The sequence below is a fragment of the Prinia subflava genome, chromosome 3 (genome assembly GCF_021018805.1).
Source record: "Prinia subflava isolate CZ2003 ecotype Zambia chromosome 3, Cam_Psub_1.2, whole genome shotgun sequence".
In the NCBI taxonomy this organism is placed as follows: Eukaryota; Metazoa; Chordata; class Aves; order Passeriformes; family Cisticolidae; genus Prinia; species Prinia subflava.
In genome coordinates, this window is record NC_086249.1 from 106,573,142 (window position 1) to 106,596,815 (window position 23,674).

Consider the following 23,674-nt stretch of genomic DNA (forward strand, 5'->3'; position numbering starts at 1 on the left):
CAGTCTGGGCACGTCAGGCTGCAGAGCTGCCTCAGATTGGCTTCCCTGGCTCGGGGCTGCTGGATAGAAACCCCTGCAGTCATTCCTTGGGTTTATTTCCCTCACTCACCTCTTCTTCCAGCTGGAATTGGCCCCTGCTGTCCCAAAGCTGAGCCTGGGCCACTCTCACACCTCTGTGGGAGTGGATTTCTTGTGGGCAGATTTTAAACTGACAGAAGGATTAAGATTAAAGATTGGGCACTGCCAGGGATGCAGGGGCAGCCACAGCTGCTCTGGGCACCCTGTGCCAGGGCCTGCCCACCCTGCCAGGGAACAATTCCTGATTCCCAAGAGCCCATCCAGCCCTGCCCTCTGGCACTGGGAGCCATTCCCTGGCTCCTGTCCCTCTGTCCCTTGTCCCCAGTCCCTCTGCAGCTCTCCTGGAGCCCCTTCAGGCCCTGGCAGGGGCTCTGAGCTCTCCCTGGAGCCTTTTCCTCTCCAGGTGAACACCCCCAGATCTTCCAGCCTGGCTCCAGAGCCCTCAGAGCACCTCTTTGGCTTCCTCTGCACTCACTCCAACACTTCCAAGTCTTTTTCCAGGCCGTTTTGTGGAGCTGGAGGTGCCCCAAAGCCCGGCCTGCCCTGGGCAGGTGCTGCTGGGGGGGATCAGTGCCCAGCTGGAGCTGGCACCGCTGCTCCCAGCACTCCCCAGCTCCCCCCGGGGGTGCAATCCCTGGGAGTCAGCTCCAGGTGAGGAATTTGCTGCTGACATTTTGATATTTGTGCAGATCTGGGTGCGCTGGGAGAGCTCCCAGCCCCTGCCTGGCCCTGGTTAATCGGGTGGAGAGGGGACGGGTGAGTGGATCTGCCCCTTCCCTGTGCCTGCGGAACAGGTTGGGAGGAAAAAACAACAGCTGAGGCCACGAGCAGCGCTCGAAATTCAGATTTTATTGCTTTGTACAAGTGAAAAAACCGGGGTAAGAAAAATCGGGCAAGAGAACTCCGAGACTGGAAGGTGCAAGCTCACGGTGGGAATCCACAGCAGGCACCGAGGGGAGAGGGTGGCACAGCAAAGCTGAGTTATGAGACCTCCCCTCTTCTTTAATTTCAATTAAATGAAAAGGCAGAGCTGCCGAAAGGAAAAAAAAATGTGATACAATTGATGCTGAGCATCACCTTCCTCACAAAGGACCCTTCTGGAGCTGTGGAAATAAAATAACCCAAAATCCCTGCAAATCCCTGGGCTGGAGGGAGAGCTGCAGCAGGGAGCCCTGGGGACAAGCTTCATTCCAAGGGTTGAAGGTCATGGAAGGTTCTAATGTCATTAAGTGTTTCCATGAATTAAAGATTTTAACGAATTAAAGTTAAGGGTTTAATGTCATTAAAGGCAATTTTTGGTGCATGTCTAAGCCAAGTCCAGGGGCCTGGCTCTGCAGATCCACTCCCAGGGCAAGTCCTGGACAGTGAGACCCCAAAAGAGCAGTGCCCAAACTGAGAAATCAACATTTTTCCAGAGCTGGGCTTGGGTTTCCATTCCTCTAGAGGAAAAAGTGGCTGTGATAATTGAGATTTTCCAAGATGCTCCAGACACCAAAAACATGGATCTTGTCCTCAGCTTAATGGTAGGCACTACGTAAATATCTTTTTAAAAATCCAACCCTGTGTTTTGAGCGTCCTGAGTGTTCAGGGAACACAGACATGGCTGGAATGTTACTTAGGTGCTAAAGAAGTGCCTGGAAAAGGGCTCTGCTGGGATTGCTTCCCTATCCAAGCTCTCTGCCCTCGCCTTGCCTTGGGAGCAGCAGCTTTTCTCCTCTTTCCAGCCTTTCCCACTTCTCCTTCCTCTCCAGCAGCTAAAACTGGGATTTGTATCTGCAGAGCAGAAATGAAATCCCCACTCCTGCCCAGACTGTTGCTTCCCTCATCCCAAACCAGCTCCAAGGTGGCACAGCTGTTATTTTAAGGAGCACCATGTCCAGGGGAGATGGATTTCTCCTTTTAACAGGCAGGAGATGGGTGGTGCCACAGCAGCTGAATTTGTCCCTCCAGACCCAGCCTGTGGAGGAGGGAAGGGCAGGAAAACCCTCCTGCCATGAATTTTGTGTTGGATCCTTGGATAAATGCCTGGGGGCTGCAGGAGCTGCTCATGGAATCTGAGCTAAGCACACACATCACCTCTGTGGGATTAAAGAGCAGAAAATGCAGAATTGTTCTTCCCACCGTGGAAATTCCCTTCCCAAGCAGGGGCTGGCACTTGGGGCTTGTGCAGAAATGAATTGGGATTGAAATTTGGGAATGTTACCCACATCCATGGCACAGACCCCGTGGGCTGCTCAATCTTTGCACATGGATTTTGCTGCCAGGGTCAAGCCCCATCCTTAGGAGGGAAATTAAATTGATTGGTCCCAGCAAGAGAAGTCGGGGACACCTGCTAGGAACCAGAATTGTGGATTCACTGAGGTTGGAAAAGCCCTCCAAGATCTTTGAGTCCAGCCCTTAACCCAGCATTAACCCAGACCCCAAGTGCCACACCCATCACAGCCACTAAAGTTTTCCCCCAAAGTCTGCGTTCTCCCACAGAAATACTTTTCAGAAAAAAAAAATGGGAAACTTTTCCTAATATTTTATCATAAACAGGAGCATGTTTCTGAAAGAAATAGGTTACACAGCACTGTACAATTTATAAAATCATTGTTCTAAGCTGCATTCTAAAAATGCAAATGAAATCTTTCAGCTGCTCTTTCTTGGGAGAATTTGGTCTCCTGGAAAATGATTGTCTAAGCCATGCTTGGCAATTAACACCTCTGCCCTGGGTTTGGTTCTAGTTAGGTCCTAATTAAGCTGTAATTTCACACCAGGAACATCAAGCTTTGCCTTTGTAGAGAATCAGAGAATCCCAGAATGGTTTGGGTTGGAAGGGAGATAAAACTCATCCCATTCCCGTGGCAGGGACACCTCCCACTGTCCCAGGCTGCTCCAGCCCCAGTGTCCAGCCTGGCCTTGGGCACTGCCAGGGATGCAGGGGCAGCCACAGCTGCTCTGGGCACCCTGTGCCAGGGCCTGCCCACCCTGCCAGGGAACAATTCCTGATTCCCAAGAGCCCATCCAGCCCTGCCCTCTGGCACTGGGAGCCATTCCCTGGCTCCTGTCCCTGCAGCCCTTGGCAATTGTCTCTCTTCAGCTCTTCTGTAGCTCCATCCAAGGCCAGGTTGGACACTGGGGCTGGAGCAGCCTGGGACAGTGGGAGGTGTCCCTGCCATGGCAGGGCTGGCACTGGATGGGATTTGAGCTCCCTCCAACCCAAACCAGTCTGGGATTCTGGGATTTCCTGACCCATCCCTGATCTCTTCAACACCCAAATCCCTGCAGCCATGGGGTGCCAGAGCCATGCCAGGAGCCCCTTCCCAGAGTCCGATCCCGGCCGGGTGTGGAGAGAGGCCAGGGGAGCCTCTGGAGATCTCGTGGGGGCTGTGTGGGTGCTGAGGCACTGGGGCAGCACGGGGACATCCCAGCCCCATCATCCTCACCAGCACAGCTCCCCCAGCCTGGCCCAGGCCTGTGGCTCTGCAGCAGGGTCAGCAGCACCACTCACACCGTCCCCGTGCCACGCACAGCCCGTCCCCTTTCCCTAGGAACATTTCTCCTCGGGGATCTTCCTGCCCGGCTGCTCCACGGCCAGCTGGTTCTCCAGGACGCAGCAGAGCTTGTAGCTCTCGATGATCCTGGCCTGGAGGTACTCCCTGTCCTTCCTGTGCCACGCGTCCGAGGCGATGTAGGTGTTGTAGGGGTCACGGGGCCCCTCGAGGCGTCGCGCCCGCAGGTTGGTCACCATCACCCCCACGGTGAAGAAGCCAAAGAGCCCCAGCATGAGCAGCACGTAGACGATCTCCAGGTGGTCCCCGGTGCTCCTCACCTGCGGGGCTGCAGAGCTGTTGCTCTGCTCCAGGCACTCCTGGAGCAGCTTGGAGAGCAGCAGGTTCAGGGCCGTGTTGTTCGACAGCGCCAGCATTCTGATTTCCTGTCCTTGGTGCTTCCTCCTTCCTCTGGCTAGAAAAGGGTAAAAATCGGGGGATGGCATCAGATAGAGGTGGGGTTTTCCTGTCTCCCTTCCCTGGTTGCCCCCCTCAGTGAGGGATTTGCCTCTGGAGCCTGGGTGGATGTGGAGAGCCACCCTCATTTCCCATCTGCAACCCAGCCATGGCTGGGTCCATCCCCACCAACACCTTCAAAACCCCCTGGGATTCTCAGAAGTCTCTCACGGTGTGGAGCTGTCACAGATCTCACCCCGACCTCCCTGCTGCTGTTTAAAGCTCAGGATCCCCTCCCTGAGCCCCCCAGGCACGGGGAGTGTCCCAGACAGAGGGACAGCTCTGATCTCTGCTCCCTGTGACCTGACAGCACCAGGGAGTGGCTGCAGCTGGCCCAGCAGGGATTGGGGTTGGATTTTAGGGCAAGGCTCTTCCCCAGAGGGTGCTGGCACTGCCCAGGCTCCCCAGGGAATGGGCACGGCCCCGAGGCTGCCACAGCTCCAGGAGCAGGAAATGGGGACACCCAGAAGCCTCCCAGGCACAGCCTCTGCTCTCAGTCTCACACGAGAGGCTGAAGGGTCCTTTCCCCTTTCCAGTGCCACCTGTAAATCACTGAATAAGAGGAATCCTGTCAGCACTGCATTCCCAGATCCTCAGCAGCCAGGTAACATCAAACCATCAAATCATTTGGGGTTGGAAGGACCTCAAAGCCCACCCAGTGCCACCCCTGCCATGGCAGGGACACCTCCCACTGTCCCAGGCTGCTCCAGCCCCAGTGTCCAGCCTGGCCTTGGGCACTGCCAGGGATCCAGGGGCAGCCACAGCTGCTCTGGGCACCCTGTGCCAGGGCCTGCCCACCCTGCCAGGGAACAATTCCTGATTCCCAAGAGCCCATCCAGCCCTGCCCTCTGGCACTGGGAGCCATTCCCTGGCTCCTGTCCCTGCAGCCCTTGGCAATTGTCTCTCTGCAGCTTTCCTGGGGCTCCTTCAGGCCCTGCAAGGCCACCCTGAGCTCAGCCCAGAGCTTCTCCTGCCCAGGCTGAGCAATGCCAGCTGTGCCAGCCTTTCCTCATCCATGACTGACAACCCAGCACAGCCCCTCATTTGAATGATCTGGAGAAGGACACCAGCCCCTGAGCACCTGAATGGGGCAGTGTCACTCAAGGTGACTTCTGTGACAGCAGCCTTGGCACCCCCAGGTGGCTCTCAGGGCTTCCCACAGCTGTAAATCCATGGGAGCAGCTCAGCAATTCCTTCTCCAGAACACTGAGCTGCTGTTGTTCGGGGATTTTGAAGAGGAAGTACATTCAAACCATTTCTAATCCATCCAGGCTGAAAAGGAGCCCGGGGCAGGAGTGACAGCTCTGGGAGGGGATGGTGGCAGCTCAGGGGTGGTTTCCAGGAGCTCTGCGTGGGAGGGAGCGTGGCTGGGCACAGCCTGCAGCTGCTGGGAACGGCCCTGCAGGAACAGGAGGGACCTGGAGGCTTCCTTGGGTTTGTTTGTGCCTTGTCATGGAATAAAAGCTGCACAAGGAGCTGCTGAAAACGGAGGGACAGAGCCAGGACTCTGCTCTTGTGGCCAGGATCCCTCAGGAGAGCGTTTCCCTGGAGTGTTCTGTGCCTGCCACAGCCAAGGGAGCACAGCTCCTGCAGAACATGGGGAGGGTCACACACAGGACTTAATTGTTAATTAACAACTTCTTGAGCTGCTTTTCACTCTGAACTCATTATCTGAGCACTCGGGGGTTTAGGCTGAAAGTGAAACACTGAGAAATTCATCACAGGGTGGAGAATCCTCGTGGAATCCCAGATGGGTTGGGTTGGAGGGACCTCAGAGCCCACCCAGTGCCACCCCTGCCATGGCAGGGACACCTCCCACTGTCCCAGGCTGCTCCAGCCCCAGTGTCCAACCTGGCCTTGGATGGAGCCCCAGGAAAGCTGCAGAGAGACAATTGCCAAGGGCTGCAGGGACAGGAGCCAGGGAATGGCTCCCAGTGCCAGAGGGCAGGGCTGGATGGGCTCTTGGGAATCAGGAATTGTTCCCTGGCAGGGTGGGCAGGCCCTGGCACAGGGTGCCCAGAGCAGCTGTGGCTGCCCCTGCATCCCTGGCAGTGCCCAAGGCCAGGCTGGACACTGGGGCTGGAGCAGCCTGGGACAGTGGGAGGTGTCCCTGCCATGGCAGGGCTGGCACTGGGTGGGCTCTGAGGTCCCTCCCAGCCCAAACCATTCCATGAAAAGTGACTCTTGGCTGCCTCTGTTTCTCTTCCCTGCTGAGGTTTCAGTGTGATGTTTATCACACACACAGAGGTGGATGTGAAATGACAGATTTTAACACTTTTCCCAGCTCTCCCAAATCAGAGCATCTCTATTTTAATTTCCACCAGGCAAACATCTCCAAGCCTTTCTCTGTTGCTGCCAAAAGCATCCTCAGGCAGCCCCAGAAACCCAGACAGCCTAGAGGAACACTCACCTTTAGAAAACACATCTGTATCACAACTTCTTGTGGTTTGATGACCCAGAAATAAAGCCTGTGTTCCTCTCTCCGAGCAAAAATCAGCACAGCACATCACCCACCTCCCCGATTTTCTGCCTTCCAAGTATTCTGGTGCTTCTCCACCTCCGTGAAGGATCCCCTGACCTCCCTGGCTCCTTTCCCTGCTATTCCTGCAGGGAAGTAGGTCAGACACCGTTCCCATTGCACAAGGCAGCTGCATTTCCTCGCTCCAGCTGCCGGGAATTTTGCAACACAGCAGCATCCAGGGCACCGCTCCTGCCCGGGCTGGGGCAGCGGGAGGGAGCTGCAGCTCTGGGATGTGCCAGCACCTCCTGCAGCCCCCTCCTGTCCCTGGCAAATGCGCAGCCTGTGCCTCTGTCCCTGTCCAGGGCTGTCCCTCGCTGCTCAGCGGGCAGCTCCGCTCCTCAGCTCAGCTCCTACCGGGGCTGTGGGAGCAGCACTGGGCACTGGGGGACACCGGATTCTCCCCAAACCCCCACTTCTCCCTCATCACAACCCAGAAATTCAGTTTTTCTTGCACACAGGATTTGCATTCCTCTATTCCGAAGTGGAAAACCCAGCAATCCTCCCTGGATAAAAACAAGCCCCATCCGACCGAGTTTATCCCCCGGGATGCGCCTGCCGTGGGATCGCTCCCAGCCCCAGGAGCAAACACTGGCACGGCTGGAACAGCAAACAAAGCCTGGCAGCAGAGCCCCAGCCCCTGCCCGTCCATCAGCGCGGCCCTGCCGAGCCCCGGAGCTCCCCCAGCGCCGCTCCCATCGCGGAGCGCCCGCACACACCTGGAGGATGCGGGGCTCCGGCCGCTCCCGGGGCGGGACGAGGGGCGATGGCAGCTCTGGAACGGGGGCGATGGCAGCTCTGGAACAGGGGCGATGGCAGCTCTGGAACGGGGGCGATGGCAGCTCTGGAACGGGGGCGATGGCAGCTCTGGAACGGGGGCGATGGCAGCTCTGGAGCAGGGGCGATGGCAGCTCTGGAGTCCCCCGGGTGACGGGGAACAGGTCCTGAGCCCTCCCGGCTGCGCGGGGCCACCAGCCCGGCTGGCACTGAGCGCAGGACAGGGAAACTCCCGCGGGGAGGGAGGGAGGGAGCGAGGGAGGGCAGCGGTGCCCGGGGCAGGTGCCCAGGTGGGAGGTGCTGAGGGGGCACCGCGCTCCTGGCACGGGGAATGCGGAGCCAGAGCAGCACGGGAGAGAGGGAAGAGTGGAATTCCTGAGTGGGAATGAACCCACAGGGATTGTGGATCCAGACCCCCCAACAATCCCACCCTGGGCATCCCAAAGGCTCCTGGAGCTGTGGCAGCCTCGGGGCCGTGCCCATTCCCTGGGGAGCCTGGGCAGTGCCAGCACCTCTGGGGAAGAGCCTTTCCCTGAAATCCAACCTCAATCCCTCCTGGGCGAGCTCCAGCTGCTCCCTGGTGCTGCAGCCCCCGGGAGCTCTGAGCTCTCTGCTCCGGGGGTTGGGACATCCCCGAGATGCTGCCCTGGCCCCGGCACTCCTCGAGCCCCTTCCCCCAGGGAAATTTCACATTTGGGGTGTGAGCAGGAAGGGGAGGTCACTGCAGGGCTCCCCTCAAACACCTCACTGAAGGGAGCCACCACCAAAACACTAAAAAACCCACCCAAAACCTCACCCTACTTTCCACATGAGGAATAAGTGTCTGTGGTTACCACTGAGCCAGAGGGGGATCCATCAGTGCCCACCTGGAAGCTACAAAATGAATTTATCAGCTTTGAAAGATGCATTTGACCCCCTTCAGAGGATGCTGCTGATGTGGGATAACATCCCCTCAGCATTCCTGGGCCAGGGCACATCCATCCCACGGCCCCTAAAAGGGACAGCAACCTCCAGACTCCCATCAGCTGCAATGAGCAGGGGTGGGATGGGATGGGATGGGATGGCATGGGATGGCATGGCATGGCATGGCATGGCATGGCATGGCATGGCATGGCATGGCATGCCCTCTCCTTGCCTGACACTCTTTGCCAGCTGCTTGGGCAGCAGCAGGAGAGAGGAGCTGAGGTGGTGATTGAGGCATTCAAACAAATGGATGAAAACATCTCAGCATTTCCTTGCTGCCCACTTTTCCAGAGCTTTATTCCATTTTTCCTCAGGGGCAGGATGCAGCCCCTGCTTTCCTTGCCTGAGCTGTTGCTGTCTCCAAGTAAGGGAGCAGCCTGTGGGGTTAATTGCCCAAATCTCTGATGAATCCTGGCTTTCTGCACCCTGCCTGCTCCATTTCCCCTCTCCAGGGCTGCCTAATTCAGTTTTTCTTTGCCCTTGGGAAGCCTGCAGCAGGATCTGATCTTCCCGTTTTCACAGCCCCCATGGAATTCCCTTTGAGATGTTTTTGGTGAATTTTAAAGCCTGGCAGAGGCCCAAGGAAGAGGGAGAAGCTGCAGGGGTGGCCCAGGCTCCAGGAGGAGTCACAGGGGAGGTGATTCCCTTCCCCAGACCAGTGGCACCAGCCAAGCACGGCCACCAAAACCCTGGGACATGAGGAAATGTTGTGCCTGAGTGAACCCCCCAAATGCCTGCAGGATGTCCCAGAGTTTAACCCAGCCCTGGAGCATCACCAGGAAAAGCTGCTGGAAGGATGGGCCAGGGCTGGTGAGGGAAACTGCCCTTTGGAGAAATCAGTTTGGTGAAATAAATGGATTAAAGCAGCTCAGAAATGGGGTTAGGGTGGCAAAGGCTCCCTCTGGGGTGGCCACGGTGCACTGGATCCAGGAGAGAGCCAGACTGGGATGAGGGAAGAGGAGGAAGAGGAGGAGGAGGAGGGTGTGGGTGGTCAGTGACAGCAGAGTCAGGCCCTGCTTCCTCCTCGCAGGGGAAATCTGGGACAAAATCAGCTCCTGTCACCGCCTGGCCCAGCCTCCCTCATCCCTCCTGGGCAGGGGCTGCGGGAGAGGAGCCTCCCGTTGGGATGGGAGAGGGGCTGTGTGTGAGAAATGGGTTTGCAGAGGATTCCCGAGGCCTGGCTGACAGCTCACACAGCCTTGTCCATCCGTGTGCACCCTGAGATGAGGTGTGCTCACCTGGAAAGCCATGGGATAGAGAGGACATTGCTGAGAGAGACTGAGCTGGAAACAAGTTTCAAACCACGGCCTTGCAGACAGAGCAGGTCTTTTGGAGAATTAGAAGGGTGAAGGATGCATTGCAGCAGGACCACGTGGGTAAAATAATCAGTGATTGGGGTTAGAAGCATTGCAGCATCGTGTGGCAAAGGCCAACAGGCTGGGAAGCATTTATATATAAGGTACTGTAACCAGAAACAGCCTGGCTTCTGACAGAATGGTGCTGAGTTTTACATCTCCTGTGTCTCACCCTTCTAGGAGATTGATAATGGAATAAAATCGTTAAAAACGCCTCTCAGTTGCCCAATCTCTGCAGAGCTGGGTTTTTCCAAGAGCCTGCTGTTTGTCCAGCTGGGGGCAGGAATGGGAAGGGAGCTGTTGGGCAGGGGGGCACCCCTGGAGCCACCCCTTGTGCCCTCCCCTGGCAGCAGTGGGGGCACCCTGCCAGCCCAAGGTCACCCAGCCCAAGGTCACCCAGCTGCTGAGGGGACAGGGGTGCCTGCAAGGGGGGGACCCTTCTGTGGGACACGGGGGCTCTACTGTGCCCTGCTGGGACCCACCTGGAATTCCTGCCCTGCCCTGGAATTCCCAGCACAGGGAGGACGTGGAGCTGCTGGAGAGAGCCCAGAGGAGGCTCCAGGATGAGCAGAGGGCTGGAGCAGCTCTGCTGGCAGGAAAGGCTGGCACAGCTGGCATTGCTCAGCCTGGGCAGGAGAAGCTCTGGGCTGAGCTCAGGGTGGCCTTGCAGGGCCTGAAGGAGCCCCAGGAAAGCTGCAGAGAGACAATTGCCAAGGGCTGCAGGGACAGGAGCCAGGGAATGGCTCCCAGGGCCAGAGGGCAGGGCTGGATGGGCTCTTGGGAATCAGGAATTGTTCCCTGGCAGGGTGGGCAGGCCCTGGCACAGGGTGCCCAGAGCAGCTGTGGCTGCCCCTGCATCCCTGGCAGTGCCCAAGGCCAGGCTGGACACTGGGGCTGGAGCAGCCTGGGACAGTGGGAGGTGTCCCTGCCATGGAATTCGATGAGCTTTGAGGTCCCTTCAGGGCATTTCAGGATGAGCTCTGGGAGATCTCAGGGTCTGTGGGGGCCTCAGTCCCACCAGTGTCACCTCCAGCCCAGGGAATTTTGTGTCTCCATTAGAGCAGATCCATTGTTCCAGAAGCAAATCTGTAACTTCTATTTGACTTTGGGAGGGCTTGAGAGCGCCTGTGACAGGGAGATCATTATTTAATATGTTTTTAAAGAGCTCCAGCTCCGTGTAGGAATTCTCTTTGCCCTCCTGGATCTGTCAGTAGCCACAGATTTCATTTCCCTGGGTCAATGACGACCTGTGGAGTGATGGGATCCCTCAGGAAGTTTTCTCTGGAAGGTGACAAAGGACATTTCACAGCACGGGGTCTTGCAGATCTCTTGAAACTGCATTCATGGAAGCCTTTTGGTTTTAAATTGGCCTCACTTTTGTTTTGAGGAAAGAAATACTAAAATAAGAATGGGGAGCAGAAAATACACTTTATTCTTTCAATGAATTTCCCCTTTTCCTTGGAAAAGTGCTGCTGTGGCCCTTGCACAGGAATAGATGAGGTCTACAACGTTTCTGTGCAGATCTTTGTGGTATGGTAACACCAGAAAATCAGGGGGAAGGACCAGAGATGTCCAAACCCTCACTGGCAGAGTTCTCTGGGCTCCTGAGCGAGAGGGAGGGAGAAATAACTCAGAATTCATTCACTAATTCAGAATTCATTCAATAACTCATAATTCATTCACTAATTCAGGACTAATTTTGTCTCCCCTGGCCCCACAGCGCCCCGAGCAGCTCCCAGGCCCTGGCTCTGCTCCTTTTGGCCAAGCCAAGGGGACAGGAGGGGACCAGGCCCTTCTCCAGCTCCATCCCCCATCCCAAGCCTGTCCCCCCACCAAAGAGCTGCCAAAGCCCTTGGCCAGTCCCTGTGGGATGGGACCTCCAGTCCTGCCCAAACCCTGCAGAAATCATTTTAGATTGAGCTTTTCCAAGTCACCCTACAAGGGATGGGCTTCCAGAAAAGCCCTGGCCATGAGGGGAGGTTCATTCACCTGCTGCTGTCCCTGCATGGATACAACCCCAAAGTCCTAAAAACAAAGGTTTGGAGCCCCCCGTTTGCACAGTCCCTGCCAGGACCCAGAGCTTCCCCTGGCAGCAGCAGTGGGAGCAGGGCCACAGCTCAGGGATGCAGCAAAGGCTCCAGAGCTGCCACTGAAATGCAATTAGACTGGAAAAAAACACCCAGTGTTAAATTAAAAATGTGCTGACAGCTGCAGCTTTGGAGGGGCTGGATGGGGAAGCTTCTGACCCCCAGAACGGGGTTAAATGGAATTCCCTTCCTGCAGAGGAATTCTGAGCCCTCAGCTGAGGCTCAGGGGCTGGGGAGATTATTTTGATGAGGTTCATTCTGATGGGTCCAATCACCACTCACACCTTTAAGGACCAGACAGAGGAAATTTGGGTTAGTGCTGCCCAAAGATGGAGTTTCTTGTTCCCAGGGGTCCTGGGAAGGTTCCTCCCCTGAGCTCATCTCCCCTCCTGACTGGGGCCCTGGCACAGGGTGCCCAGAGCAGCTGTGGCTGCCCCTGCATCCCTGGCAGTGCCCAAGGCCAGGCTGGACACTGGGGCTGGAGCAGCCTGGGACAGTGGGAGGTGTCCCTGCCATGGCAGGGGTGGCACTGGGTGGGCTCTGAGGTCCCTCCAACCCAACCCAGTCTGGGATTCTGTGTTCCCCTGAGTGAAAGTTTGGGTTATCAGCTCCCACAGGCTGAGCAGAATCTCCTGGGATCTAGGGAGAAAGGTCAGACTCTGGATCCCAAACTCAAACAAACTTCCCAGGAACACACAGAATCCCAGAATGTTTTGTGTTGGAAGGGACCTTAAAGATCATTTTGTCCCTCCCCTGCCATGGCAGGGACACCTTCCACTGTCCCAAGCCCCAATGTCCAACCTGGCCTTGAATCACTGGAGGTTGGTTCATCCTCCAGCATTTAAAATGTTGAAAGCCTTTAACAGGTGATCCTTCAGCAAAAACACCATTGAACCTTTGGATTTTCCTCCACAGAATCCAATCACCTCAGAGGGCATTTTAGATCCCAGAATCCCAGGATCCCAGGGGCTGGAAAAGCCCTCCCAGCCCAGGCAGTGCCAGCTGTGCCCCAGGCCCACCTTGTCCCCAGCCCAGAGCACTCAGGGCCACCTCCAGCCCTTGCTGGGACACCTGCAGGGATGGGCACTCCAAAGCTCCCTGGGCAGCCCCTGCCAAGGCCTGAGCTCCCTTTCCATGGGGAAAGAGCTCCCAGCACACTGAGAAGCAGAGATGTTTTCTGCTCAGAAATCAGTTTTCATTGTGTCATTGGCAGAGGAATGAGAGATCAAAGATGCCTCCGTGGTGCAGGGAAAAGGATCTGTGCAAACATCCTCTCCCAGCTCCCAGGAATTTGCACCAAGACACTGGGGAATGTCAGGAGAGGAGGATCCTCCATGCACAAGGAAAGACCTCAAAAAAACCCCAATTCAGGAAAAAAACTAAATCACAGGGGCAGGAGAACCTTCTGTCCTGAGAAGCTGAACTGGAAAAGGCCTTTCTGTTAACTGAGCTGAAGCTCCCTGCCCAAACCACCTGCAGCATGTGAGCCCCAGCCTTGCCTCCCTTATCAAGGAAGTTTTTCAGAGGCAGCAGCAGCCCTGAGTAATTTCTTTATCTCATTTCCTCTTCTTTAGAAGTGTTATGGTGTGAGGTCCAGATAAGTTTTTCTCTGCAGGCAGCCCCGCTGTCTTCCTGCTGGGCTGGTTTTCCCCTGAGCACACACCAGAACCACAGCAGCTGATTCCCAGCCTGCCCAAACCTCTGGAGCCTCTGTTCCTGCTCCACTGGATTGCCCCTGGATGTGCAGCTGCACCCCTGCAGCCTTCACTGGAGGACTGGTGTGGATTTGCTCTGCCCTGAGCTGCTCATCCCTCCTTACCCTGGTTTTCCATGGGTTTAGCCATGTCAGGAGGAGAAAATTCATTCCAATGGTGTAAGCAAAGCCAAACCACATTCATGGGCTTCAGGCAGAGCCAGAACTTTTGGAATTGCTCCCAAAACACTTTCCTGAGCAGCAGCAGAGGAGCCAGGTCAGGGAATCAGGAGTGGTTTGGGTTGGGAGGGAGCTCAAGGATCACCCAATTCCATGGGCAGGGATTTCCACCATCTCAGGCTGTTCCAGCCTGGCCCTGGACACTTCCAGGGATGAGACAGCCACAGCTTCTCCTGGACTTTCGGAGGGTGTCCACCGTGGCAGGGGTGGCACTGGATGGGCTGTGGTCCCTCCCATCCCAACCCATCCTGGATTTCCGTGGCCATTCCCTGGTTGGCACATGGGCTCAGGGCAGGGTTTGTTTCCTCTCCGCTCACCGGTGCGGGCTGAGGTTATGCAAACTCAGCTCTGAAATCCTTACCTGGGAGCAGCACCTGGCTGAGGAGGAGGACACCGGCTCCCTTCTTCCAGGCAAATCCTTCTCTTCCCTCTGCAGCTCAGCCCCATGCGCTCGCTGGGGCTTCACGGGATCCCCGAGGTTGGAGAACCGAGCCCAGCACTGCCCCAAGGCTGCTCAGCCAAAAACTCCCACACAGCTGAGGCATGTGAGAGCTGCAGGAAGTGCTGATGGTAAAAAATTGATTTTGATTTTGGGGCGATCATCTGCCCTCAGTGTGTGAGGAACAACAGGGACAGGGACAGGGATGGGACAGGGACAGGGACAGGGATAGGAGAGGGACAGGGACAGGGACAGGGACAGGGACAGGGACAGGGACAGGGACAGGGATGGGACAGGGACAGCGACAGGGACAGGAACAGGGACAGGGACAGGGACAGGGACAGGGACAGGGACAGGGACAGGGACAGGGACAGGGACAGGGACAGGCACAGGGACAGGGACAGGGACAGGGACAGGGACAGGGACAGGGACAGGGACAGAGCTCCCCAAAGTGCCTGAGGCTGCAGCTGCCCCTGGTGACATCCTGGCACTGCTCAAAATTAATTTTCTAGCTGAAAACCCTTCTCATCCCACCCCTGCCATGGCAGGGACACCTTCCACCATCCCAGGGTGTTCCAAGCCCCGTCCAGCCTGGCCTGGGACATTTCCAAGAATGGGGCAATCACTGAGCTTCAGAGCTCCTTCCTACTGCTGAGCTTTCTGCTGCACTTTGAATGACAGATAAATATGTTTTCCTTTCTTTTTTTTATGTCTGAAGAGAAAACAAAGGACATTATAGGGAGGGGATGGGGATTAGGGCTCTACTGGAAATGTTGTGGACAATCAGAGCTCCAGGGGGATCTTACAGAAGCTTTGCAGTACCGGGAGGGGCTTCAGGAAGGCTGGAGAGGGATTTTCACAAGGAGATGAAGTGACAGGACAGGAAGGAATTCAATATTGGGAATCAGGAATTGTTCCCTGGCAGGGTGGGCAGGCCCTGGCACAGGGTGCCCAGAGCAGCTGTGGCTGCCCCTGCATCCCTGGCAGTGCCCAAGGCCAGGCTGGACACTGGGGCTGGAGCAGCCTGGGACAGTGGGAGGTGTCCCTGCCATGGCAGGGCTGGCACTGGGTGGGCTCTCAGGTCCTCCCAGCCCATCCTGGGATTCCTGGGTGCCCTCTGGAGTGCCCACACATGGATGCTGTGGATGGACTGGAGCAGGCTCTGCCCCCAAGCTCCCTCCCACCACATTCCCCAGCCCTGAATCTCACCCAGGTTCTTCCTGCTCTGCTCCTGCACTTCTCAGGTGCCCTTTTATCCACACAGGGACTTTTCCCTCTCACCTCCCATGTTGTCCTCACTTCAGGTATTTCTTTCCCTCCTGGGCAAACAAGTCATCCCAGGTTTTTTGAATTCCCTCCCACTCAAAACAATAGGCCAGACAGGAGTGAAACTGTCCCCCCTTAACTCAGACTGCCAGAGTTTCCTCCTGCTTTCAGTAAGGACTGGTGCTAAATTCAGGATTCTCATTCTTCCCTGGCCAGCAGCAAAGGCTGAATCCTGTTCTGGATCTGTCAGGACTGGAAAAGCCACTGGTGCTGCCCAGCCTGTGTTTGTTGCCTCAATCCAGGGATAACACCAGCACCAGCAAGGGAAGAGCTGACCTTAACCACAATGTTTGTAAAAGAGTTGAAGTTAATTGCTGAGATGTTTTAATGAATTACTCTGGTTCCCTCCTTTTAAAAATTCCCAAACCTCTGCTGCCTCATGACTGAAAAGGAAACATCCTCAGGAAATGGTGCAGGTAAAGGAAAAGCTGAGGGTGGAAACAGCTTCAGATCCACACAAAGACACTTTGGAAGATCCAAACTTCCCATGGGAGAGCAGTTCTTCCATGGTAATCCCAGACTGCTACAAAACCCATTGGATTGTGCAGAATCCCAGGATATTCCTGGGGCTGGCAAAGATTTCCAAGGCCAGGCAGTGCCAGCTGTGCCCCAGGCCCACCTTGTCCCCAGCCCAGAGCACTCAGGGCCACCTCCAGCCCTTGCTGGGACACCTGCAGGGATGGGCACTCCAAAGCTCCCTGGGCAGCCCCTGCCAAGGCCTGAGCTCCCTTTCCATGGGCAAATTCCTGCTGTGTCCAACTGGGAGTAGTTTTGGATTAGAAATTGAGACAGAATCTTGCCTGTAAAGGTGGAGAGGCCCTGGCACAGAGCAGCTGTGGCTGCCCCTTCCCTGGAATGTTCAGTTCCAGGGTGGACACTGGGGCTGGAGCAGCCTGGGACAGTGGGAGGTGTCCTTGCCCATGGCAGGGGTGGAGCTGGATGATCCTTAAGGTCCCGTCCAACTCAGCCATTCCATAACTCTGTGATTACTCCACCATGCCATTCCTGATGCCATGACTAAAGGATTTACTAATTTTAAGCCTCCTTTGTTTGTTCCACACAAGGAAATGGAAAAAGTGAATTCCTGTTGATCAACCCCTCCACCAGATATAGCACATTATTCCTTTTGTTTGGAAGGTTTCGTTTCCAAACACCCTCCATTAATCAAAGCCCATTAATGCAATACTTTTACCATCCAAATATTTTCCAGCAGATCTCACTGAGGGGATGTTTTTTATCCTGGTGTTATGACCAGCTCAACCCCCATCAAAAAAAGCTCAGCATGGCATCACCTTTTAACCCAAATTAAAACAAATAAATGGGATTCTTGTCCATTTGGGAGTTTTAACCAGCTGTGACCATCAGAGGAGTGCTCTGGACAGCGAGGAGCACTGGGAATGATGAGGGGCTGGGAGGTGGGGGGGGACACTTCAATCCTTTGCCTTGATCTAGTGTTCATTTGGAATTCTCCTCCACTCAGCTCTGGCCTAGCAAAGCTGAGCTTTAACATCTTCAGTGCTTTCCATCCTTCACTAAAGGTAATAAAGCTTCTGATGGCAAATTAATTAAACACGTTGACAGCCGTGATTTAATTGCAGGGGATGAGGGAAAAGAGTCAGAGGGGTGTCCCTCAAAGTGGAGCTTTCTAGGGCAAAGCAGGGGCTGGAAAACAAAACCTTTGTTTGCTCTACTGCGCTTGAAGTTCAGAATTCACCCCCTTATTGTTCCCCACAACAGAAAAACGTTCCGTGGGATTTTTTTTTTCTTTTGAATCTCACCCAAAAATTCACATACACAGTTACATCCAATGGTTTGGTGGAGAGGGAGCTGAAATGCCATCCCATTCCAGCCCTGCTGTGGGCAGGACACCTTCCACTCTCCCAGGTTGTTCCCATCCCTGTCCAACCCAGCCTTGCAGAGGGTTCCATGCTCTGGATGCTGCTCATTGCAGCAGGCAATAAACCAGAACCCAAAACTGCTTAAACTACCAACAAACGTGAAATAACCAAGGTATCAACAGTTCCATTTAATGTAAGCTGCAACATCCAAAGTCTCCAGGGGTTTGGATCACAGAATGGGCTGGGTTCGGGGTTGGCTATTTTAAAAACTGAGATCAACAACAAGTTACCTGCAAGTGTGGCTTTTACAGGGTCAAAGAATCATCAGGGCTGGAGGAAACCTTCAAAATCACCCAGCACCACCAGCATCACCCCAGGGGCCACATCCACACTCCTGAACACTCCCAGAGCCAGAGACTCCACCAACTCCCTGGGCAGCTCATCCCAAGGAATGACCACTGTTCCAGGGAAAAATATCCTGAGATATCCAACCTGCACCGCTGTGACCCCTGAGAGCACAGTTCAGGGCTGTGGTGGCTGGGCCAGGCCTCCAGCAGCCACCCCTGGCCAGGTGTGTCAAACCAAGGCTGCTTTTCCTTTCAAGGTGTGCCAGGATTTTCCTCCATGGCCCAAAGAGTCACTGGCCAGCAAAGCAAATGCACTCAGGGCACAGTCAGTGCAAATAACTGGGGAGATTTCTCCAGCTCCAAAGGAGGAGGATTGCTTCCTCCCCAGCTCCACCCACGGCAAACCCAGCACAAAAGCCTTCTGTTCTGTCTCCCGAAGAAAAATCCCCTGGCATTTCACTTTGATTGATAATGTGCAATAAACTGAGGCTGGGACCGAGTAAATGTGCTGGGCTGGAACACAGGGACTCCAAGCATGGATCCTATCCCCAATCCTGGGGCTGCCCATGCACAGGAACTCTGGGATCCAGCACAGGGAGGACGTGGAGCTGCTGGAGAGCCCAGAGGAGGCTCCAGGATGAGCAGAGGGCTGGAGCAGCTCTGCTGGCAGGAAAGGCTGGCACAGCTGGCATTGCTCAGCCTGGGCAGGAGAAGCTCTGGGCTGAGCTCAGGGTGGCCTTGCAGGGCCTGAAGGAGCCCCAGGAAAGCTGCAGAGAGACAATTGCCAAGGGCTGCAGGGACAGGAGCCAGGGAATGGCTCCCAGTGCCAGAGGGCAGGGCTGGATGGGCTCTTGGGAATCAGGAATTGTTCCCTGGCAGGGTGGGCAGGCCCTGGCACAGGGTGCCCAGAGCAGCTGTGGCTGCCCCTGCATCCCTGGCAGTGCCCAAGGCCAGGCTGGACACTGGGGCTGGAGCAGCCTGGGACAGTGGGAGGTGTCCCTGCCATGGCAGGGGTGGCACTGGGTGGGCTCTCAGGTCCCTTCCCAGCCAAAACATTCCATGGTTCCATGCCTGTCCCTGGCCTGATGCTGAGATCCCCTGCAGTGGTTTCTGTCCCAGTCCCTCTGTGTGGAGCTGCTTAGCTGGTGCAGAATTTGCTGCTCCCTCTGGCTCATCCCACAGGGAAATGGAGATGTTTGGAAGCAGAGGCAGCAGCAGGTGCAGATGGCAGAGCCCTGGTGGCAGCCAGGCTGGGATCATCAGGAGCCTGGCATTCCCAGAGCCAGGATCCAGCTGGAACAGCACTGGGTTTGTGGTGACTGATGCTGAGGTTGGGCAACAGCACCGAAACAGCACCAAATCCCTTCCCACCCTCCTGGGCAGGAGGCAGCAGCTCCCTGGAGCGTCCTTGGGATAACACAATGGGAATGGAGCAAATCCAGCCCTTCTGTGCCTCTCCTGGTCCCCAGCAGCCAGGCTGGGCAGTGCTGGAGCAGCTCTGGGTGACTCAGCAGCACAAACGAAGGCGTTCAGTGCTGAGGGAACACTGCCAGTGCTGCCCTCTCCATCCCTGTTCCTGACACTGCCCCTGTTCCCAACACTGTCCCTGTTCATGACACTGTCCCTGTTCCCGACACTGTCCCTGTTCCCAACACTGTCCCTGTTCCCAACACTGTCCCTGTTCCTGACACTGTCCCTGTTCCTGACACTGCCCCTGTTCCCAACACTGTCCCTGTTCCCAACACTGTCCCTGTTCCCGACACTGTCCCTGTTCCCGACACTGTCCCTGTTCCTGACACTGTCCCTGTTCCCGACACTGTCCCTGTTCCCAACACTGTCCCTGTTCCCAACACTGTCCCTGTTCCCAACACTGTCCCTGTTCCCGACACTGTCCCTGTTCCCGACACTGTCCCTGTTCCCGACACTGTCCCTGTTCCCGACACTGCCCCTGTTCCCAACACTGTCCCTGTTCCTGACACTGTCCCTGTTCCCAACACTGTCCCTGTTCATGACACTGTCCCTGTTCCCGACACTGCCCCTGTTCCCAACACTGTCCCTGTTCCTGACACTGTCCCTGTTCCCAACACTGTCCCTGTTCATGACACTGTCCCTGTTCCCAACACTGTCCCTGTTCCTGACACTGTCCCTGTTCCTGACACTGCCCCTGTTCCTGACACTGTCCCTGTTCCCAACACTGTCCCTGTTCCTGACACTGCCCCTGTTCCCAACACTGTCCCTGTTCCCGACACTGTCCCTGTTCCCAACACTGTCCCTGTTCCTGACACTGTCCCTGTTCATGACACTGTCCCTGTTCATGACACTGTCCCTGTTCCCAACACTGTCCCTGTTCCTGACACTGTCCCTGTTCCTGACACTGCCCCTGTTCCTGACACTGTCCCTGTTCCCAACACTGTCCCTGTTCCCGACACTGTCCCTGTTCCCAACACTGTCCCTGTTCCCGACACTGTCCCTGTTCCCAACACTGTCCCTGTTCCTGACACTGTCCCTGTTCCTGACACTGTCCCTGTTCCTGACACTGTCCCTGTTCCCAACACTGTCCCTGTTCCCGACACTGTCCCGGTTCCCAACACTGTCCCTGTTCCTGACACTGTCCCTGTTCCCAACACTGTCCCTGTTCCCACTCCAGGCCACCAGAAAGGACTCGACTTCCCAGAACTCATATTACTCCTGGCTGCCCTGGGATGTAAGAAATGGATTTCCAGTAGGATTTCATGTCCAAAGCGTTCTGGTAAGGAGTTCTGAGAGCTTTCCCCGTGCCAGCAAGGCGGGAGCTGAGCCATGGATTGGGATTGTTCCTGCTGCCACTTGTGCTCAGGGATTTGCTCTTCCCGGCCTCTTTATCTCCCAGTGTCAGGGTCTCTGCTCACACTGCAGCTCTTGGGACAGATTTTTTCTGGAGCCTGATGTTTGCCAAGGAAAAGCATCACCGTGAGCTTTGGTGGACAATTAACCACAGTGTTTGATTAGTCCTTCCCTCCTCCTCCTCCTCCTCCTCCCAGCCCTCTCTGGAATCATCTGTCTCATTCCAAGGCTTCCTCAGCTGCTGTTCCTGATCTCAAGAGCTGCAGAAGCAAGCAGGGAACTCCAAACGCTGCAAGGAACGTTCTGTCCAGCCCAGCCATTTCTCAAAGGTGTATTTCAGATGCTGTGTGTGAAACCTGTGCTTTCAGAGCCGGGGCAGGATGCAGGGAGCGCACAGGGAACAGAATTCCTGGGGGAGGGAATTGCAGGATCCTCCTGGTTCTCACACTGAAGGTCAAAGCTGCTGCCTGGCAGGACAGGAGTGTCCTGCAGTTGTGAAGGACACTTGGAGTTTTACTTCTTGTAGAGGAGGGAAAAAAGCTGTGGGGAAAAATCTGGTTTTTAATTGCATTTCCAGTCTGTGTAAGGCGGCTCTGGCTGAAACAAGGCACTGCCCAAGGTGTGCTGTCCTGCATTTCACAGATCCCAGAATCCCTGAATCCCAGGGGCTGGAAAAGCCCTCCCAGCCCAGGCAGTGCCAGCTGTGCCCCAGGCCCACCTTGTCCCCAGCCCAGAGCACTCAGGGCCACCTCCAGCCCTTGCTGGGACACCTGCAGGGATGGGCACTCCAAAGCTCCCTGGGCAGCCCCTGCCAAGGCCTGAGCTCCCTTTCCATGGGCAAATTCCTGCTGCTGCCCAAGCTGAGCCTCCCCTAGCCCAGCCTGAGGCTGTTTCCTCAAGGAATCTTCCAGAATTCCAGGGCTGCTGTACCCACCAGGAAAGTCTGGGATCCATTTGGATGAGCCCCAGCTCTTCACTCTGAAGTCTCAGACAACACTAAAAATCTCCATTATATTAAAACCCTGATTAAAACCCAGCCAACAAAAGCCCTGAGCAATTTGCTGAGTAACCCTCCCTGCTGCAGGAGCTCAGCCCTGGGAGCTGTCTCCTGGCAGGGCGGCAGAATGGAAACTCTGACACACTTTAATGACAGGGCACTGGTGGCGTGGCAGCTCCCACGGGAGCCCAGGAAGCTCCAGCCCAGCATTCCTGCACGTCCAACAGCTCCTGCTGATTCAGGAGAGAGCCTGAGCAGCCAGAATTTGTCCAGCAGATTAAAAAGCAGGTGCAGCACATGGCAGCTGTAATCCCTCTGCCAAATTGTGCTGTGTGGGAGAGGCATTCAGCAAGAACTTTCCATGCCTTGGCAGCACACGGAGCCATCCAGGCTCCCACGACCTTCCAGGGAAGGGACTGGCACGGTTTTGGGGAGGGTTGTGCTGCTGAGCGGGGAAAGCTGCTTTTCATGGCAGCTCCTGTGTTTTCCCACTCAAATAACATCAATAAATGGATCATTACCTTAGTTACGAAGGCTCAGTGTGGTTCAGCTCCTAGGAAAGGTAAAAAAATCCACACTGCTGTTACAGGCACTTGAGAGAATCCCAGAATTGGGCTGGAAGGGATTTTCAGGATCATGTCCCACAGGCAGGGACACCTCCCACTGTCCCAGGCTGCTCCAGCCCCAGTGTCCAGCCTGGCCTTGGGCACTGCCAGGGATGCAGGGGCAGCCACAGCTGCTCTGGGCACCCTGTGCCAGGGCCTGCCCACTCTTCCAGGGAGGAATTTTTCCTAATATCCCATCTAAACCTGTGATTTTTCAGTTTGAGGCCATTCCCCTTGTCCTGGCACTCTCTGCCCATGTAAAACCCCCCTCTTCCTCCTTTCCAGAGCCCCCTTCAGGCTCTGGGTTCTCCCAGGAGTTTCCTCCAGGCTGAACCTCCTCCCATCAGCCTGACCTTAACTCCCATCAGGGAATTATCTGGATGAACTCCTCTGTAAATCCCCCACACCCCAGGGATTAGGATCACACATACAGAGCCACCAGTGGCACCCAAAATTTCCCTTTTCCATCTGGCACCAGCCACTTTTCTCTGTGTGTGGCTCCTTCAAAGCGAAGGGATCTCCAAAGAGAAGTGCCCAACAGCAGTCTGTGAAGGTGGGATCATAAACCCATGGAATGGTGAGGGCTGGAAGGGATGTCCAAGATCTTTTCCACATCTGCTGTGGATGGGAGCCAGAGCTGCAGGCTGAGTGTGGAGTTGGCTTTATTCAGGATAAAACCATTGTTGGGTATTTAGCTCCACCTATGGGCACCTCCTCGAACCTCTGGAAATCCTTCGGATCCAGCGATTTAATCCTGCTTTAAGGCTTTAATTCCAGAATATTCAAGGTGGGAAGAGCCTTGAGGAGCACCCAGTCCCACCAGCAGCACCAGCATCACCCCAAGGGCCACACCCAGACTCCTCCCGGACAATTCCAGAGACAGGGAATTGTCTCCATCACTCCCTGGGCAGCTCATCCCACTGCAGGGAATTTTTCTTTCCCCATCTCCAGCCTGCCCTCCCCTGGTGCACTTCCAGCCCATTTCCTCTCCTCCTTTCCCTCCTGTCAGGGAGTTGTGGGGAGCAATGAGCTCCCCTGAGCCTCCTCCTGTCCATTCCAAACCCCCCCAGCTCCCTCAGCTGCTCCTGCCAGGATCTGTTTTCCAGCCCTGTTCCCTCCCCTGGCCATGCTCCAAAGGAATTCCAAACAAAAGGAATTCCTGGCAGGGAAACACACACAGACTCAACATGACAGAAAGTCTGGAATGTGACAGCCCCGTTATCTATGGAAATTTTGTCAGGAAAATGAATCCAGCCCTGCCAGCTCCGTCGTGTCCCTTGTCATTGGAGTCACCTCTGTGCTCCTGCCTCACTCCCTGTAACACTGAAAATCTGGGATTATTTGAAAGCCTAATGTCAAAATGTTCTTTACCGGTGCCTTGGGGAATGTCTTTATCACTGTTTTGTCTTTCCAGATCCAACTATGAATTATTAAAAGCATTAGCAAGGAGTAATTCTCTGGAAATGGTCCCTGAAGTGTGTTGGGCAAGGCATGATAAAAGCAGAAATGAAGAACTTGTGTTCCCCAAGACAAGCCAAAAGCAGAACTTGAGCAGGCAGGTGATGATGCCAAGGGAAAAATCCCTGCTGGAATTGTTCA

At 55.5% G+C, this 23,674-nt stretch overlaps 1 protein-coding gene across 2 annotated transcripts in view; it reads right to left on the bottom strand.

Annotated features, from left to right (window-relative positions):
- Positions 1-7,620, bottom strand: part of KCNE1 (potassium voltage-gated channel subfamily E regulatory subunit 1) — a 253,513-nt gene extending 245,893 nt beyond the window's left edge. The window contains exons 1-2 of one of the 2 annotated variants that reach the window (XR_010079787.1): positions 7,305-7,620; positions 3,280-4,026 (exon numbers count right to left, since the gene is read on the bottom strand). Coding sequence is in view for 1 of the 2 variants with exons in the window: in XM_063393289.1 (XP_063249359.1) it covers positions 3,608-3,988 (381 nt within the window). In the remaining variant the exon portion in view is untranslated. Of the gene's footprint in view, positions 1-912; positions 4,027-7,304 lie in introns of those variants that run through there. The other variant, XM_063393289.1, reaches the window with a different exon arrangement.
- Between the last annotated feature and the right edge of the window lie 16,054 nt (positions 7,621-23,674).